At 33.2% G+C, this 18,734-nt stretch overlaps 1 protein-coding gene and 1 non-coding gene across 2 annotated transcripts; both read right to left on the reverse strand.

Moving 5' to 3' along the window:
- Nucleotides 1-202: 202 nt before the first annotated feature.
- On the reverse strand, nt 203-309 carry LOC113853349. Its single transcript, XR_003502522.1, has one exon. It is a non-coding gene; the product is annotated as a small nucleolar RNA R71 (small nucleolar RNA).
- Nucleotides 310-8,318: 8,009 nt separating this feature from the next.
- LOC113873255 (protein COBRA-like) lies at nt 8,319-11,686 on the reverse strand. Its single transcript, XM_027511306.1, has 6 exons — nt 11,487-11,686; nt 10,515-10,594; nt 9,843-10,299; nt 9,280-9,436; nt 8,884-9,161; nt 8,319-8,800 (listed from the first exon to the last, which is right to left on the reverse strand). The coding sequence occupies exons 1-6, from the start codon at nt 11,590-11,592 to the stop codon at nt 8,520-8,522; spliced, it is 1,359 nt and encodes a 452-aa protein (XP_027367107.1). The 5' UTR covers nt 11,593-11,686; the 3' UTR covers nt 8,319-8,519.
- Nucleotides 11,687-18,734: the final 7,048 nt, after the last annotated feature.

Here is an 18,734-nt window from a genome sequence, read left to right on the forward strand (position 1 = left end):
ATTAACAAAGTTCCTCCGATTGATAGATACCATCAAATACTATAGAGTCTCCAAAGATGCTATTCGACTCCATCTTTTCCCATTCTCGGTATCTGAAAAGGTGAATGCTTGGTTTGCCTCACTCCTAGCCAACTCCATCACAACTTAGGAAGACCTCACTCAACAATTCTTGGGAAAATACTTCCCTCCATCAAGGTCCTCTAAGCTTATGATGGAGATATGTTGCTTCCAACAATATCAAGCAGAATCCTCATTCGAGGCATGGGAGCGATTTCGAGAGCTTTTAAGGAGATGTCCTCATCATGATTTCCCAACATAGAGACAGGTGCAAATCTTTTACAATGGCTTATCAATTTCCACCAAGGCTACAATTGATGTCGCAGTAGGAGGGTCCCTCATAAGAAAAGATCCAGATGATGCATACAAGCTAATAGATGAGATGGCATCTTCTAACTTTTAGTGACACACTGCTGACTCTTACGACATCAAGAGGAAAGAGACCACCCCAGTCTACCAAGCAGAGAGCAACAGCCTATTAATGAACCAAATGGAAGCTCTTGCAAAGCAACTAGAATCTTTGATGAAGGCTCAAGACCAACCTGTAAGTACTTCTGCAAGCCCAGAATCTAAGTAAGAGGAGGCAAATTTCATGGGCAATCACAGTTCAGGGTGAAGGTGTAATCCTTCTAATTCTTGGGGGAATGGCTTTGGATGTCAAAAATCAAGTGTTTATCATCCTCCTCATATGCAAAGTCAGGGAGCAAGACCAGAAGGAAAAGAAGCTCCTAGATCTCAATCCAACTTTCAAGAATAGATGATGTAATATATGCATTACTCTGATAAGAGGATGACAGAGCTTGAATCCAAATTGGACCAATATATTGAGAGAACCGATAAGAAGTTCGTAGAGGTCAAATCTGAAATACGGGCCAACTCTTCTAAGATGAGTGCACAATTGGAGCAAATTACGAACCTTCTGAGTCAAAAAGTGATGGGAATATTGCCATCTCAACCTGAACCTAATCCAAGGGAGCAATGCAACGCCATCACCCTTAGAAGTGGGAAGAAATTACAAGAATCGCAGAACAGAGGCACATGCACGTCTATGCTTGTTGAAAAGCATGCCCATGCTGATTCTACATGCACACCCGTGCTTACGAATGAGCACGCCTCTGCTAAAATTGAAGCACGACCGTGGTTATACAAGCACACCCATGACAGTGATCAAAGCACGGCCGTGCATCACTATAAGCAAGACCGTGTTTCAAGCGAAGAGCCTGAAAAAGAAAAGAAGGAAGAGCCTCTTGTTCAACCAAGGCCCTATGAGCCTAAGATACCTTTCCCACAGCAGCTGCAAGGTCACCCTCCTTATGATGAAGAGTTCCACAAGTTCTTAGACTTATTAGGCAAAGTGCACATCAATATGCCTTTCATTGATGCTATTTCCAAAATGCCCAAATATGCTAAATTTTTAAAGGAGATTTTAACCAATAAAAGAAAGTTGAGAGCACATGAAACTATGAAGCTCACCAAGAGTGCTCAGGTATAGTCCTTAAAAAGCTTCCACCTAAGCTTAAGGACCCAAGGAGTTTTACTATTCCTTGCACAATTGGAAAAACTCATATTGATAAGGCTTTATGTGATTTAGGAGCAAGTATTAATCTTATGCCTTATTCTGTTTTTAGGTTTCATGTCACTTCAGCTGGCAGATAGGTCGATCACATACCCCAAAGGCATAATGGAGAACGTACTAGTAAAAGTTGGGAAGTTTATATTTCCTGCTGACTTTGTAGTACTTGACATGGAGGAAGATGATGATGTCCCTATCATACTAGGGAGACCGTTCTTGGCCACTGCTAGGGCCATCATAAACGTACAAGAAGGGAAGCTTACACTGAGGCTAGATGAAGAAGAAGTTGTATTTGAAGTTTTTAATTCTTTCAAGTATCTGATGAATCCACATTTTACTACATTTTTATACACCATTTATTACTTTTTATAGAAAAGAATAGACTTAGATAATGTAAATAAGATGAATATTCCAATTAGGCTAAATAATATAGGTTTCTTAGTTTTTTGTTAATTTACATGAATTTAGATAGTTTATTTTACATATTTTGATCATTTGAATAATATGGCAGGAATTCCCAAGCTTATTTTGAAGAATTATTGGATTTTGAGGAATTTGAGGTGAAAGTAACTACTTTCAAGATTGATAGTGATGACTACAGCAAGCCACTTCCAGCAAAGGGACCAAAGTGATCACTTTCAAAGCTTAAAGTGACAACTACAGCAGCCCATAATCCACTAAACCTGCGCGTTGTTACTATGAAAGTTCATAGTAATCACTCCAGAGCATGCAGAATTGAAGGTGCTGCGCGTAGTTACTATCAAAATTCACAGTGACAACTTTAGAGAGTCCAAAATGTCCCAGTGTTGCGCGTAGTTACTATGAATATTCATAGTAATCACTCCAGAGAGGAAAAACCCAACTGATGCTACACGTGTTTACTATGAAAGAATGAAAGTAATTACTTTGGGTGACGCCAGCTTTAGTATAAATAGATTTTTACCAAATTAGGGTAGGAAGTTCTTACACTTTTTGTACCTTTTCTCTTCTTTACTAAACTTAGGACACTTGGAGAGCCTAGGGTGGCCTTGGGTGACAGCCAAGGGTCCAACCTAGGATTTGATTTCCATTTTCTCCTTACTTCTCTTTGATTTTTGCATTGATGTTATTGATTTCTCTTTACTTTCATTTTGCAATTGTGAGACTCATCCTCATGGAGGGTTAATTTTCTTGTAATCTCTAGTGAGTTCATATGAATTCTTGAATTCTTGTTTTTTTGAATGTTAATGCAAATCTTTTTCTTCCATGAATTTCTTCCTCCCAAACTCTTGAATTGAATTAATGGTTGAATGAGGGGAGCATTGCGTAATGAACCCTAATTCGTTTTAAGGAAATTCTAAATTTGAATTGCTTAATTCTTGTTTAATTCCAAGATTGCGTAATCAAGGAATGAGAGATTGGAGTTCATTGGATTGCTTAATCCATATGAAAACATAAGGTTGATTTTCGCTTGTTAAATCAACCTAATTCTGGGAGGAGAGGAAGAGTATTAAATCTTGAGAGGAATAGGGATAGAGTTTATATGAATGAACTAGGGGTTACTGCATTTTATCAATTGAACTTTGCAATTTAATTTTCTGCTTAAGTTAATTGAACTTGAAATCACAAAACCCTCCTTTTTTTACTTGCTTTCTAAATACATTGCACACTACATGTTTGATATTTGGTCACTTGTCCAATGATTCATGGGAGACGACCTAGGCTTGCATCCTAGACTACATAAATTTTTCTGCATATTTTGATGAAGGTTCACGACAAATCTTTTTGCAAATGAGAAAATATTTCATTCATCAGTATCCTTCTAGCCAAGAGTCTTGTCACTTTGTGAGCACTGTATATGTTGCTTCTCCTCCTCCAATTTATGTGAGGCATGGAACCATGAGAAGAAGGCCAAGGAGGAAGTAATATAAGAAGAAGAAAAGACAAAAACTTAAACCATCAATTAATAAGCCTCCTGATTTAGAGCATAAATTTTCTTCTCTTTATTCCAATCCACATCTTATAAATAAATTTTTTGATGTAATAGGTGTTGGAGAGGCAAAGCTGTTGGGGAGACAATTTCATATCAAGGGAGTCACCTCTGAGACTCATACCTTCTTTCCACCATGATTTAACAGGAACGTCAGGTTCGTGACGCTAAACAAGCGCTCCCAGGAGGCAACCTGTGTCTTTTCTTTTATTTAACTTTCATTCCCTTTTGTTTATTTTAATTTTGCTATTGTTATTTTATTTTTAGAATAAAGAATAAGCATATTGAAAGATTGCAAGAATGGAGTTGATTGTTCTCGCACACACTTTTGAGCTCTAATCTGAAAGCACACCCGTGCTCATCCCATACATGGTCGTGCATTCAGTCGCAGTTGTGAAAGAAGCTTTACATCATAAGCATGGTCGTGCTCCCTCACTCAAAGTCGTCGCGGCAAAAATTATCAGGGAACTTCTTTCCTTTTATTCAATTGCCCTCTTTGCATGTTTTTAATTTGATTGCTTTCAAACATTGAGGATGTGTTTTCCTTTAAGTATAGGGGGAATAGTTCCTGATTATATAATTGTTATTGCATCTTCTTGAGTAAAATGTCTATGCTATTTTTTTATGATAATTTAAAACTTTTTCCCTCATGGAACCCAATTTTTCCAGATAGAAGAGCATGTTAAGTGATTATTATTGGCATTATACTTTAATTTGAAAACTAATAATTATCTAAGTTCCTTACTTCTATGCTCTACATTAAACTTTAACCCAAAGATGTGAGTTTTGAGCCTTAAAGGGATTTCTATCTTAATTTAATTAATTGTACCCCTTTCCTCATTGTTTTGTGTGATTATCTCCTTAAGATTTGTGCTTTAGAACTTGACTTGGAACCAACTTAAGACTTCTCTTTTTAATTGCTTGTTTTTAATATGATTGAGGCATAATAGGATTTTTATTCTTGGCCTTCAGCATGTTTGAGATACAACTAGTTGTCCACTTTGAGCTTTATTGATTTTCTTGGTCCCTTGCATTAAATTTATAAAATATTTTGATAACCTTGAGTTGATGAATGAAGCAATTGAGTTGTTGAATTGTTTGATTAATTCTCCTTTATATCTCTCATGTGCAAAAAGAAAGAAAGTATGAAAAAGAAAATGAAAAATAGAAAAAAAAGAAAAAGGGTTATACATGATTGAAAGGAGAGAGGAGTAAAATATTTTTTATATACAAAAATATAAAAATTACTCCAAGAGCTTCATTTGTAAACTTAGGAGATGTTTATAATTTTTATAATTTATTACCCCTTTGTATATCCCCTTTCTTTCATTTATCTCACCTCAATTATTATAACTCCTTGGCCACATTATAACCTGAAAAAGACCTCATGATTTTGACTTGCATTTAATTTAATTAGTGGAGAGTCGATTTATAGTCAAGCCTATGGTTGTACACTTTTCTTTAGGAGAATTGAGTGATATCTCATTTTGTCCCTTAGTGAGAGATGAAAGTAGAGTACCTTCGTTTGACATTTGAGTGAAAAGTATGGAATTATAAGATTCTAATTGGTAATCCTTTTGATTGCTTATGCTCATTGATATTACTCTTGTTGCTCTCTTTATCTTCGTTGTTTTGAGTTCTGTGTGTGGTATTATGTTTTAAGTTATTATGTTATTCACTTAACCATCATTTTGCTTGAGGACAAACAAACAAATAAGTATGGGAGAGTTGATAAGTCTATAATTAAGCCCTATTTTATAGCCCATATATTAATATTTGATCTTTATTTTATTTGGGTTTTACACTAATTTATATATTAATTGTGCAGTTTGGTATAAAGAGGCCGCAAGTGGATGTTGGATGCATTTTGGGCCCAAATTGATGGAAGATTAGAGCTTCACAGCAGTCAGCACGCCCAGATCCTTTCAACAAGCATAGGGGTACTTCGAGCCCATGCACGGTTGTGCTTAAGGCCTTGCACGGCCATGCTCATCTGCGAGAAGCCCAATTATCAAGAGTCTTTAGGGTTTTCAAACCCTATTAAAAGAAGATCTCAGGCATCGTAAAAGGGGACTATTTTTACATCTAGTCTTTAGCTTTCGGATACACTTTTCATCTCGTCTCTCAAGCACGGGATCCTTGGCACATGCTTAGCAAGACTTGGAGCTTCAAGATATCGTACTTGAAGACTGAGAACACATCTTATACTTTAGTTTACTATTTCTTTTGATTATGGTTTTGTTTATGATTATTTTAGTTCTTTTCTTTAGCATGAGTAACTAAGTCCATAGCTAGGGATATGGGAACTATTGTTCATGAATTTATGAAAATTTGATATTTGAATCTAAATTTGATTTCTGTTTTGTGATTAAATTTTATCCTATTGCACTTCTTTCTTAATCCTAATTAATTATATTGTCAGGCGACCGTTCCTCGGTTAATTAATAGATCTATAGGGTAAAACAAGACAAAGGATTAGGTGGACCAAACCAATCTTTCTCTTCTAATCATTATTAAATTAATAAGTTCATAGGTTCCTTAAGCTTTCTTAAATTAATGTCTTGCATGATCATTGGGGATGTTAATTTAGAGAAAAGAATATTAATATTGTATGACCATTAGGTATTAATAGTATCTGTATGAATGATTGGTAATCACAAGAAAATCGAATTTAGAATTAAACAGAGAAATAACATAAAGGATTGAATGAGAAAACCCATATGCCCTAGGTTCCTCTCCGATAAGTTTAACTAAGACGTGCATTGTATTCCTTGGTCTTAGTTTATAATTAATTTTATAAATTCTTGTTTTAATTAATCTCATATCTTTGAAGCTTAAACAATTGAATTAGGAAATTCTTAGTAATTGGGAAACAATCCTTGTAGAACGATATTTTGGATTTTTAATTTAAGAACCCTTTATTACTTCTCGATGGGTACATTTGTCCTCCGTACATATGTTTGTAATAGGTGGGTCATGACAAGTTGATTAGTGTGATTATAATACAAGTATTGTAATATATCGACGGGTGTAATTATAATGCATGTATCGTAATTCATTAATTAATATGGTTATAACACACTTATTATGACATGCTAATATGTGAAATGAATAAAGTAGTACGGATGTAAATTTTTAGTTTTTACTCTATTTATAAATTGAAGAAACTATTTCTTGTAGTAGCTTATACCTTTGAGTTTTTTTCATAAACTGGATTAAAAAAAATGTAAGTTCTACTTTTTTTTCAAATCTTTAAGCTATAAATATAAATAAACTCACTTCATTTCCCTCCTTTATTATAAATTATTATCTCTATGGAATAAGAAATTAAGGATATTATAATTATAGTCCTTCCATTTCTTCTACAATGATTCACCTTCAAATGTTCATTCATGAACTTAATAAAAAAAGTTTAATTATTTAATAAAAATAAAAATAATACTAATAAAAGTTAGCATATTCAATTATTCACAAAGTAATGAAGATATTCCAACAAAATAAAATGTATATTAAAAAAATGAGAGAAAAACCCTAACCTTTAAAACTCTCTCAATCCTCACCTCACCCTTTCAAAGCTCTTCCATCATCCATCAAATAAAACATATAAAGATAATAATACTTATATTGATTTTCAATGTTTAAAAAAAGGAAAAAATGAATCAACAAAGGTAGACATAGTGGCATATAGCAAAGGTTATACAAAGTTCGCCTAACTCATAGTGGAAGTTGTAGATCCAAAATGAGAAAATAACAAAAATAGTAAGCTAAGCACAAAATCAAAAGAGATAAGGATCATTCAAAGTTTGAGAAAAAAAGAAATTTCTATCACAAGTGAATATAGAGAGAAACAAAAAGAGAAAAAGAAAGGGATGATTCAAAAGTGTAGTTAAAAGCTAACCTTGAAGAGGAAGATGAAAAAAGTTAAAAACCCTATCAGAGCACTTCAGCAGCACAGAAGCAGCGATACAACAATGAGGAAAAAGAAAAAGAATAACACTTTTAGGTTTTTCAATATGAGGTTTGAACTCAATAATTTAGGGCCGGCTAGATAACTAATATATTTTAGTGTGATACGTTTAGCTATCTGTGATGCTGTATTGCTTTTATTAAGCCCAACTTAAACTTATTATTATATAAATACAAAGCCCAATTCATTTTGGTTAGTTTTGAATACTGACAGATTTTATATTCTTGACTTGAAACCAACCTCTTTTATCCATTTGTAACCATCACTTTCACCCAAAAAAATCCAACACCGAATCCGACTCGATGTCCAACCAACTTTATTGCATCAGTGATGCTGGTTTCGGACGGGTGTAAAATCATGGAGCACTCCTAAGGGTTGTTACCTTAGCTGAGTCTTTTTTTTTTTTTTCAAGTAGAAGAATAAGGAACGAGAAATACAAAGGGAATAGGTAATTTGGGTCCTACAAGTGTATTTCCTTTATATATTGAAACACTAATTTTTTTTCTCATAGAAATACTAGGCATATGATAAACCTATCTGCTTGGGTTTTGGGATTGCCAGAATGGCAAAATGAGTGTAAATGACTCCAGAAGCAAAAATTCTGCCTAGAATTTTGGCTAGGGTTCTTCGTCTCAAGGCAAAAAAAAATAAATATGATATTCTATAATCGAATAAATAATCATCCAAGCAAGTAACAAAATAATTATACAACTCAAAAGCTCAAAAATTGTGTTGCATATAGAAATGGTGGTACAATTCAATCCCTAAGGTGCATAAAGCACACAATTCTTGTGGCAGTCATTTATGCTTTTGCATCACTTTTTGTTGCTTTAATAGCAGCTCCTATGCATCCTTGATATGGGGTTGACTTCAGCTTTAACATACTGGGGCAGAAGAAAAGTGCATAATACTCACAAAGAGTAGATGGCATCTCTACATTCTCTATGATTGATTCAATAGATTAACAAAGAAGTTGAAATAGCTATGACTGTACTTAATAAAGAGAAAACTAGTTTTGAACTTGCATTTGGAAGCCAAGGATAGGCATCTGGAGGAGGCATAACACAGTTATCTCCATTGAAATAAATCCTTCTGGGGAAGGCCCATCCCTTATCAAATGTGAAGGTTGATTTGTCTTTTCTAAATAAGAGTTCTGACTGAACATTACCAAGGGGACCAGCTGAAGAAAGAAAATCATTGTAGAACTTGACCCCCCACAGCATACCTGTATCATCTGCAAAACCATATCCCAAAACAATAACATGAGAATTGGAATATTTTCTTCACAAGAATATGAGTTTGAAAGATGGAACTTACTCAAGCCTTCATAAGGTGTTAGTGGTTTGTACTGAAAGCTGAAGAGCTGGGTAAGATTATCAAAATTGGGATGCTGCACAACAAGGTTCCATTGCGAGTAGTTCATTCTATAATTGAAATTTGTGATTGTGATCTTGATCCTCCAGTACTCTTTGTAATTGACCTTCACGTGCCAATGCACGCGAATAGGACACATATGACTGGTACATTGAACTAGAGGCGTGTTTATCGCTTTGCCGGATGATGATACAACTGAAGCTAAATGTGGGGAGTCTGGACTGTAAGATAACAATAAGTTATAGGAATAGGGAAATTGATGAACATACTTTGAAGAACTACAAGAGAAGAAAAACAGTTTAAGATCTATAGAAGGATAAATTGGAGTTGGAAACTTACTTTACACAGCTGCCAGGTTCTGTTCTGTTTTGGCAGCCACAGGTGCAGGTGGGGCAGTTTACTATAGTTTCATTGTAAAAGGATGAGAGGGAAACACAACAACTTGGTGTCTTTTGAGCCAGGAACTGAGAATAAGTGCAGGTTATATTCCAGGTCACTGCCACATAACATGCAAGATAATTCAAAGAGAAGCTACAATTTGTTTTTTGTATCCAGAAGTCTACTGGACAAAGTACAAAGCATGAATAATTATTGATGGTTCATCAGGTCTAATTATTAGCTTGATAAAATGTAAATCCATTTCATCAACCAAGGCAATGCTTGCTGCTATCAAGAAATATAGGAAATGAAACATGATAGTGAAAGTTTTATATGGAAATTGCCACTACTAAAAATGTAATCAAAGTTCAAAGGGAGATTCAATTTTGTAAACCATCTCAATTTATATAAGAGAGACTAATATACACATATCTTATCTACATGGTAGCTTTATCCAAAAAGTTTAGAAAACACAAATGAATATGCAAAAAAATTTAAATCAATGCAATTTTGAAACAACTTACTCATGGCTTGGGTGATTCTCCTCTTGTCATTGGTAATAAATGTTGTTGGTTTCACAATTTTTGCTGGACCACAAGTATAACCAGGTCCTGGTGCTTTGAGGGTAAAATTTTTAGGCAGTTTTACTGTTCTGTTGGTTGTTCCAGCAGAACCAACACTAATCTGAAAAGAACTTACAGCTGTGCTGGGGTCCTGAGCCCAAGAATTCAAGACTCCCGCTTTGCAACAGTTTGCAATCTGCTGGTTGTAAGGAGTTCCTGGCAGTAAATCCACCACTGTTGGGTCCTTCTTACAACAATGTGGAATTCCAGCTTTGAACTTTGAACAGTCCCCCTGCTCTGTGGTTTGGCCTCCCATCATGTTCCAAATTACTTCTTTTTTAGCCCATGTCCACCCTAATGACCACCCAGGGGCCTGAATATGGCGATATTGTTGAAAGTTGTACATTGTAACAACAGCCTGCTCAAGCAAAGCAAAAAGGTTTAATATGTTCTAATAAACAGCAACAGATAGAAGCTAATATTTATTTGACATTCAAATATTAAAAAAATGGAAACCATTGGATTGCTCATCCTTTGACATGTGAAGTTGTTTATATCTAAAAGAACAATAACCAATTAACCATACTAAAATTTAACCAATCAGACAACCTTCTGAAAGTTCTGATTACTTACAACGTAGCCATCCGGAGTCCAGCTAATGACATCCCATTTGATTGTTATGTTGCCAGTTGGATCAAGCGCATCATAGGCTTCTGTAAATGAACAAGCAGGAAAATTTGAGAACTTTTAGATTCTCAGTAATTTCATAACAAAAGCTCTAACATACCAGATCTCTCTATACATCTAACTCAATTGTCTCTCATGTGAATAGTATAGAATCAAACCAATTGAGAAAAAGGTGAGTGTAAGTAGTATCCATCACAATAAGGGAACTGTTAGGAGCATATTCTTCCATTTTCTCCCTCTTCAATTTTAAGAAATCGAAGAGATATTTATCATCACATCCATATAATTACTAAAATTATAACTTCTCTAAATTAGTTGTCATATCCACAGAATGTGTAACTGTATCTATAGTTATACAAAGACTATTGGTAGACACCAATCTGCAACAAGTACACAGATAAAAGGAAATAAATTATTTTTATTTCCTTTACAGTGCAACCATATTAAGAAATATCTCGATGGCCAAGAATCCATTTGAATTAAGTGATGTTCTTGCACTTTCTTATTTGATCAGCTAAAATGTCAAACAAAGATTATGAACCGACACAAAGAAGTGAGGATCCAAAATGATAGCAAGGTTATTACAGGGAATAATAACAATCCATGCATCCAACCATCCAATCAAATGTAGAAAATGAAAATGCCATTCATCCGCCTTCACCACAGTTTTATCGAAAGAGCCAGAATTTTGGAGAAAAAGGAAAATGAGAAAAGAACTTGGGTGTGGCCCAATCCAAGAATGATGGAGAGTATGAGTTTAAGCTCAAGTGACTTGTTTGTTCATAAAACTGGACAATTTAGACTCATGACCCTCTTGCTTACATAGCCCGAGAGCAGAACCAGAGAGCAAGTGTGAAAGTACTTCCAGAAACTAAGTTTGAGCTCCATTGAAAAGAGACAATAAGAACCAACAAATACCTGTAGAATTGAATGTGTAGCAAGAGAGCAGTATCATGAGCAAGACAGTACAAGCAGCACCACGAGAGGCAATAGATCCAATGGAGGGTAACATGGTGGATTCCATTTCGTGGTGCAGATTTTCTATGACAATGTAGTTCAATTTCAAGATCTGCACCAAAAAAGGAGAGAGCAAATAGAGGGATAGGCCTCTCAGCTCTCTAGTTCCATGACAAAAGAGAAGATTTGGTTTTAAAATGAACTGAGAGTGTCATGAAACTCCTTTAAGCCACAGTCTTAATTGCATAACTATAAACAATCCATTGAGAAGATCTTATTTGTATATTCAACAAGTGAAATTATGATAGGATGCATTAGGAAATGTGTAGGAAAAAAAATATCCAAAAAAGAATAAGATGAGAAAGAAATATATCATAAATGAAATAAAAGAAAAAAAATGTGTTGTTTAAATAGATAAAAATAAGAGAAAGAAAATTTTACTTTATTTATTTGGATAAAATAAGTAGTCTATATATAAAAATATTTCTATAAAAGTAATAGAAATTTTATTTTGAAAAAAATTAATATAACGTTTTTTAATTAATTAGTTTTTTTATTTTTTTATTTCAAAGATATTTTCAATAAAATACAATAAAAAAATTCACTACCCTTTTCTCCACAAAATCTCCCATTTCATGTGAGAAAGTTTTTGCGTGTCTCATAAAAAATAATTTTTTTTCACTCATGTAAAACAAAACATTCAAACACCTAAAAATTTTCTTTTTTTACATTTTTCCATTTTTACATTATTTTTTATATCAAACAAATAAAGCATAAGTTTATATTTCTTCAAAGCCGAATAGTAATTTTGAGTTAATGTGTTTGAATTGGATTATTTTTCACGTCTGGATTGGATTAGTTTTGGAGATTAATTGAAATAAGTTACATATTTAGGTGCCTATCAAAAAAAAAAAGTTACATATTTAGGTATACATTTCACATAATTTATTTTATTTAGATTGTTTAAAATAAATACCTTTTTGTAGTAAATGGTTTTTATATTAAAATTAAATAATTATTGGAAATAAAATAACTGTATGAAATTGTTAGTTTTAAATTATAATATCTAAAATATGCATATTTGAAAAATAATTATAATAGAAATAATTTAGTTTGATTAACAAACAAGAAAATAAGATTATATATATTATTTTATAAAAATATATTATGATCTTCAAAAATAATTTAATCCAAATGCACAGTAAAATCAGTCTAATAGGTCTATCTTTTTAATTTGTAACATATATTCATTAGATAAAATGAAAAATTATAATTGTTAATTAAAAATAGCCAAATAAATTCAATATTTTAAACTTTTTATAACAAATGAGTGATGAACATAAAATTTTAATTAGGTAATTGTTTCTATTTCATCTAATTTTACTCTTTTATCATTGTTTATTTTAGTGGTGTCAACAACATTTTCACTTTGTAGAATTCATACTAAATAACATTATTATGTTTTTATGTAATGATTTTTTTTATTTTTTACAAAATTATTTATGTTCTATAAAATTTATAATATGTTATAACTCTTTACCAAAAATAAGAGTACGGTATAACTAATCTTTTCAACAGAATTTTTTTTAAACATAAAATCCAAACTAAAAAATCTCAATTATAAAGGTAAACTGGTAAAATATGTACTTTAACATAAACTAATAATCTCTTAATAACTAAAATTTATCCTAATACATTCTTACAAACCAAAACCTAAAATCTATATTACAAAAATGAGAAGTTATTTATTACTCACACCAACATGCCTTCTTAAATCAGAACATTGATTAGGAAGCGATTTGCTCTTTTCACATGCCAGCTAATAATATATAATTGATGAAGATCAATGTGACTGATGAAGACATCAAGCCATTAAATTTGGATTTTTTTTTTGTTTTGTCTGAATTGGCTACTCAAGCCATTCTCCGATGCTGCTGAGGATTTTATTTTATTTTTCAGATTTTTAAGGTACATACTCCGTTTACTAAAGCAATAACACTTGATTTTGTATGGTTATTTTTCCTACTTATATTTTTATCAAAAAATAATAAAAATAACTATAAAATAATAAATGTTAGAAAAATGCTAAATATTTATGTGCTGTTTAGAAATATTACAGGAAAGTAACAGAAAGACACCGACAAAGTGGTGGAAACATGTGAGTATTGAGGAGAAGACAGTAACTGTCTGCGTGGGCCCAAACGAAAGTGGAAAAGTTTAAAACTCGCTATCAATCTGTCGGTGCTCTGTGAGACGCTTGCGACAACATATTAAATATTTTTTTAACTGATTTTCATCCTGATCTATCCGACACAAAAGCAGAAAAATAAATGTGAGATGCTATTTTTTTATTTTTTTATATTATAAATATTATTTTTTTAATCTGAATAATATATGTTTTTCATAAAATACAATTTTATTTAAATTAAATATAATTTCTGTAATTGACAAATTCCTTCTTTAGAAAATATTGTGACTGAATATATACTCAAATTTCAGTGATTAAATCAGAACAATTCTGCACCATGACCTTTTTTTTAATACTATTGCTTAAATTGTAACAAATGCACGCTTTTTCTCTAGAATACAAAAAGCTAATTTACATTTATTATCACAAAGGTAATTAAATATAATTCTCGTCTCATTTTTTTAATAAAATAATTGATATCACGTGAAAAGATAATTACTTCTTAAAACAACTAGTTTTTTTTTTATAAAAACAACTAGTTTTTTTTATGAATGTGAAATATTAACACGTCTTTTAATTGCAGTGTACAAAAATGTGCAATTACTGTAGATCATTTTTATGCAACTTTTGGTTTACGTAAGAATTACCAATAAATTAACTAAGACTATTATTGTTTCTATTCGAAGGTGGACTAAATTTATTATTTTCATGAGTTAATATTGTGTTTGCTTTATAATGATGCAAAGATATTATAATCTGCTAGATAATAAAACATTATTATTGCAATTGATAGTAACATTTTTTTAACAAACTTTGAAGTAAGCAATAAGATTCATAATAATTTATAGAAAACCAATCTAATAAGAAAGCTTAAATAAGTAAATATCTTTTTACTATAAATAAAAATACCCTTCCCTTGTCCATAGGAATTTTCAAGTAAAAGATGTTGGATATGGTCATATTTTAGATACGGTAATATTTTAAATACAAAATTTTGATTAATTTTCATTATATAAGGGAGTATTTATGAGATAAAAAAAAAACCTTTAAAATTAAACAAGTAATTGCTCCTCTCTTCTTATATCATTATCTATAACAACATTATATTCTCTTATTATTAAATAAAACTTTCTTTTATTATGGAGCCTTATGAACTATAAAGTACTTAGAGCATTTTATTTTTCTTTTATGAATAATGTTTTTTTAAAAAAGAAACAAGTATACTTTTAGAATAATTTTTTTTCCTCTCGTGTGAAGCTCATACGTGACTCTTTTATGAGATAAAGAAGAAGAAATATTTTCTTTTGTATAATTTTAAAATAAAATTATTATATTTTAAAATATTCCAAGCCTAAAAAAATACACACATATATATATACTGTCATGACCCTTTTTTATAAGGAACCAAGAACATTGTTTCTACATTACATACTTATTTAAGATAAATAAATAATAGAGAATATAAGTATAAAATTCACTTCTCATTCAAAATAAAACAAAGTTTCTTACAACAAATATCCAATAAAACAACATATATTACATTTAGTTCATAATATTCAAAATACCCAAAATTATATTACGTAGCTTCCTGTACATGAGGTCTCAAAATATAAGGAAAAAAGACTTTGATGCAATATTACTTGACTCCAGCTTCTAACATTTCTTCACTGACCCCTCAGCCTGTGAAGTAGATGCAACACCTGCTATATCTGCTCACATACCACCGTACGATCATCGCAGTACACACGCACACAACGACATATAAAGAAATGCAAGGGTGAGCTTACAAAAAATAAAATAAAATCATATATGCAGAGCAAAATATTTCTCACAGCAATAGCCCCATGCATTTCCAGCCCATCTAATGCACAGCATGAAAACGGTTTCCAACTGGTTTCACAGCCTAAGTAAACCAGAAGGAACCGAGCTAGTCCGGGAGCGACCCATTCCGGTATCTGGATCCAGACAGCACAGCACAGCAGCTCAGCATGAACTTACCATTACACGTCTACCCACCTAAACATGTAACTCGGCTCTATAATGATGCAAAACATATATCTCAACATGATGCACACTGCTAAAATTATTTTAACAGCTCAGCTAAGGAAAGTTTAAAATAGATCACCCAAAATCTCAGCATTTTAAATCAATTAACAGTAGTTACAGCTTAGAAAATAGCTTTTATTCAATAGATCTAACAAAGTCATATCAAAATATCTTGAAATAGCATATTAAACCATTCAAAACGTAGTTCATAGGTTAAAGTAAGCTCCCCTTACCTCAGAACGATGATTCACACTAGATCTACCGAATATTACTTGTCTTATAGCAAGATTCACCGAAGATTTGGCTTTAGAACGGAGTTTCTCCTAAGAACACCATGAACTTCTATGAGAAAGAGAAGAAGAATAGAAATGAACAGTAAATCTAGCTTCAAACTTAAAGAAACTTACTTTAAATCCCTCAGAATAGACATAGAATCTCAGATCTGGCGAGAAATCTAAGTTTAGGAGGGTTTAATATGAGAGAAAATGGTGGTATATGGCCTTAGAACCTTTGAGAACCTTGGATATGAGTAAAGAAATGAAAATTTCGTGTGAAGCCCCCTTTTAATAGAAATTTTTTGAAATTTACTGTTCACTGCCAGAATTACTGTTTATCGCCGGAAACGTTGTTCACTGCATTACTGTTCATGCCAGAAACACTGTTCAGGACACTATTCACGCTGGAAACACTGTGCACGCGTACTGTACATGCACTGTACGCGTATGTGACGTCAGCCATGAAGTCAAGATGATGTCACTGATGACGTTAGCGGTCACTGCACATACGCGGTTTTTACTGTTCATATACAGTTTGCACTGTTCATAGGCGGTTTTACTATTCATTCGACACTGTTCATACGGTACTGTTCACTTTTTAAAAAAAAAAAAATTCAAACTCCATCTAATTATATTCCAATACTAAATAATCCTTCAATTAACATTTAACAAGTATAAAATATTATAGATTACTTAATAATAAATCACAAGCCTGACAATTCTCCCCCTGAAAATAAATTTTTGTCCTCGAAAATTTCATCACTCAGAGAAAAGATAAGGGTACAACTCTCTCATTCTTTCCTCTAACTCCCATGTGGCATCACCAGTTACTGGGTCTCAAACAACCTTTACTAACCGAATAGACTTGCCTCTAAGTTCCTTAACTCTAGTATCCTCGATATGAGCAGCTGGGACCTCCACAGACAAATCATCTCGTAACTCCACAACATCAGGCTCGATTACATGAGACGAATCAGGAACATACTTTCTTAGCTGCGACACATGGAAAACATTATGTAGTCCTGACAATTGAGGTGGTAACGCTAATTCATAGGCTACTGGTCCTCTACGATGTAATATCTGATACGGTCCTATGAACTTAGGTGTTAACTTCTGGGCTATTAATGCTCGCCCCACACCTGTAGTGCGTGATACTCTCAAAAATACGTGATCACCAACCTCAAATTCTAAAGATCTTCTGCATCGGTCAGCATAAGATTTCTGCCGACTCTGGGTAGCTCTCAGCCTTTCTCTAATAAGTTCAACTTTCTCCTTAGTTTCTTGCAGCATTTTAGGCCTAACCATCAAATGTACTCCATCTTGGAACCAATAGATAGGGGTTCTACACCTTCTACCATACAGAGCTTCAAATGGTGCCATATCTATACTCGAATGGTAGCTATTATTATAAGTAAATTCTACCAAAGGAAGCATATCCTCCCAATACTCTTTTGCTCTACAATACAAGTCCGTGTAACCTGACAATCTCTCTAATGTACAATTCTGCTAATTTCTCCAAGCTAAAGGTCATGTTAATTGGCAAGAAATGCGCACTCTTGGTTAGCCTATCAACTATGACCCACATGGCATCATGATTTTTAACTGTCCTAGGTAGATGGGACACAAAATCCATAGTCACATGGTCCCACTTCCACTCTGAAATTTCCATCGTCTGCAACTCTCCTGGAGGGCTCTGGTGCTCTGCTTTTGCCTTCTGGCAAGTCAAACATGCTTTAACAAAATCAGCTATCTCTCGCTTCATGCCTGGCCACCAAAACATCTGCTTTAAATCTTGATACATCTTGGTAACACTAGGATGAATGTTGAGACTACCCTTATGTCCTTCTTCTAGAATTGCTCTCTTTAATTCAGTATCTCTAGGGACACAAACTCGACCTTGGCATCTGAGAATATCATTAGCACCTTTACTAAAACCCTTTGTCTTATCTGTCCCTAAGAGAAATATAATCCGACATAACATCGGATCCCACAGTTGTTTGTCTTTAATTTCCTGTAAGAAATTATTAGTCACCACAATTCGGCTGCAACTAATCTTTTCAGGTGATAAGTCCACATGTATGTTCAGGTCTCAGAATTGTCTACCAAAAGAGTTTCACTAACTCTTAAGGAGAATGCTTGAACCACATTCCTACTTAATGCATCGGCCACCACGTTAGCTTTTCCTAGATGGTATTGGAGCTGAAAATCATAATCCTTAAGAAATTTCACCCAATGTCTCTGCCTCATATTTAACTATCGCTGATCAAATAAATACTTCAGACTCTTATGATCACTATACACATCAAACTGAGCTCTATAAAGATAATGCCGCCACACCTGCAGAGCAAAGACTATAGCAGCTAACTCAAGGTCATGAATCGGGTAATTTCGCTCATGAGTTCGCAATTGGCGAGATGCATAAGCTACCACTCTCTTATCTTGCATTAACACACATCCTAATCCCTGATGGGAAGCATCACAGTACACCTCAAACGGTCTACTAGTATCAGGGAGAATCAACACCGGCGAGAAAGTTAGTCTCTGCTTTAACTCATTAAAGCTTTGTTCACATTCCTCAGTCTATATAAAGGGTTGATCACAGCGAGTTAACCGTGTTAATGGTGCAGTGATGAAGCGTGTTTTTGTGTTTAAAAGATTTGTCGCAAATCCTCATCAAAATTTAAACAATTTAATATAGTA

The sequence above is a fragment of the Abrus precatorius genome, unplaced genomic scaffold (genome assembly GCF_003935025.1).
Source record: "Abrus precatorius isolate BTA unplaced genomic scaffold, Abrus_2018 Scaffold10, whole genome shotgun sequence".
Lineage (NCBI taxonomy): Eukaryota > Viridiplantae > Streptophyta > Magnoliopsida > Fabales > Fabaceae > Abrus > Abrus precatorius.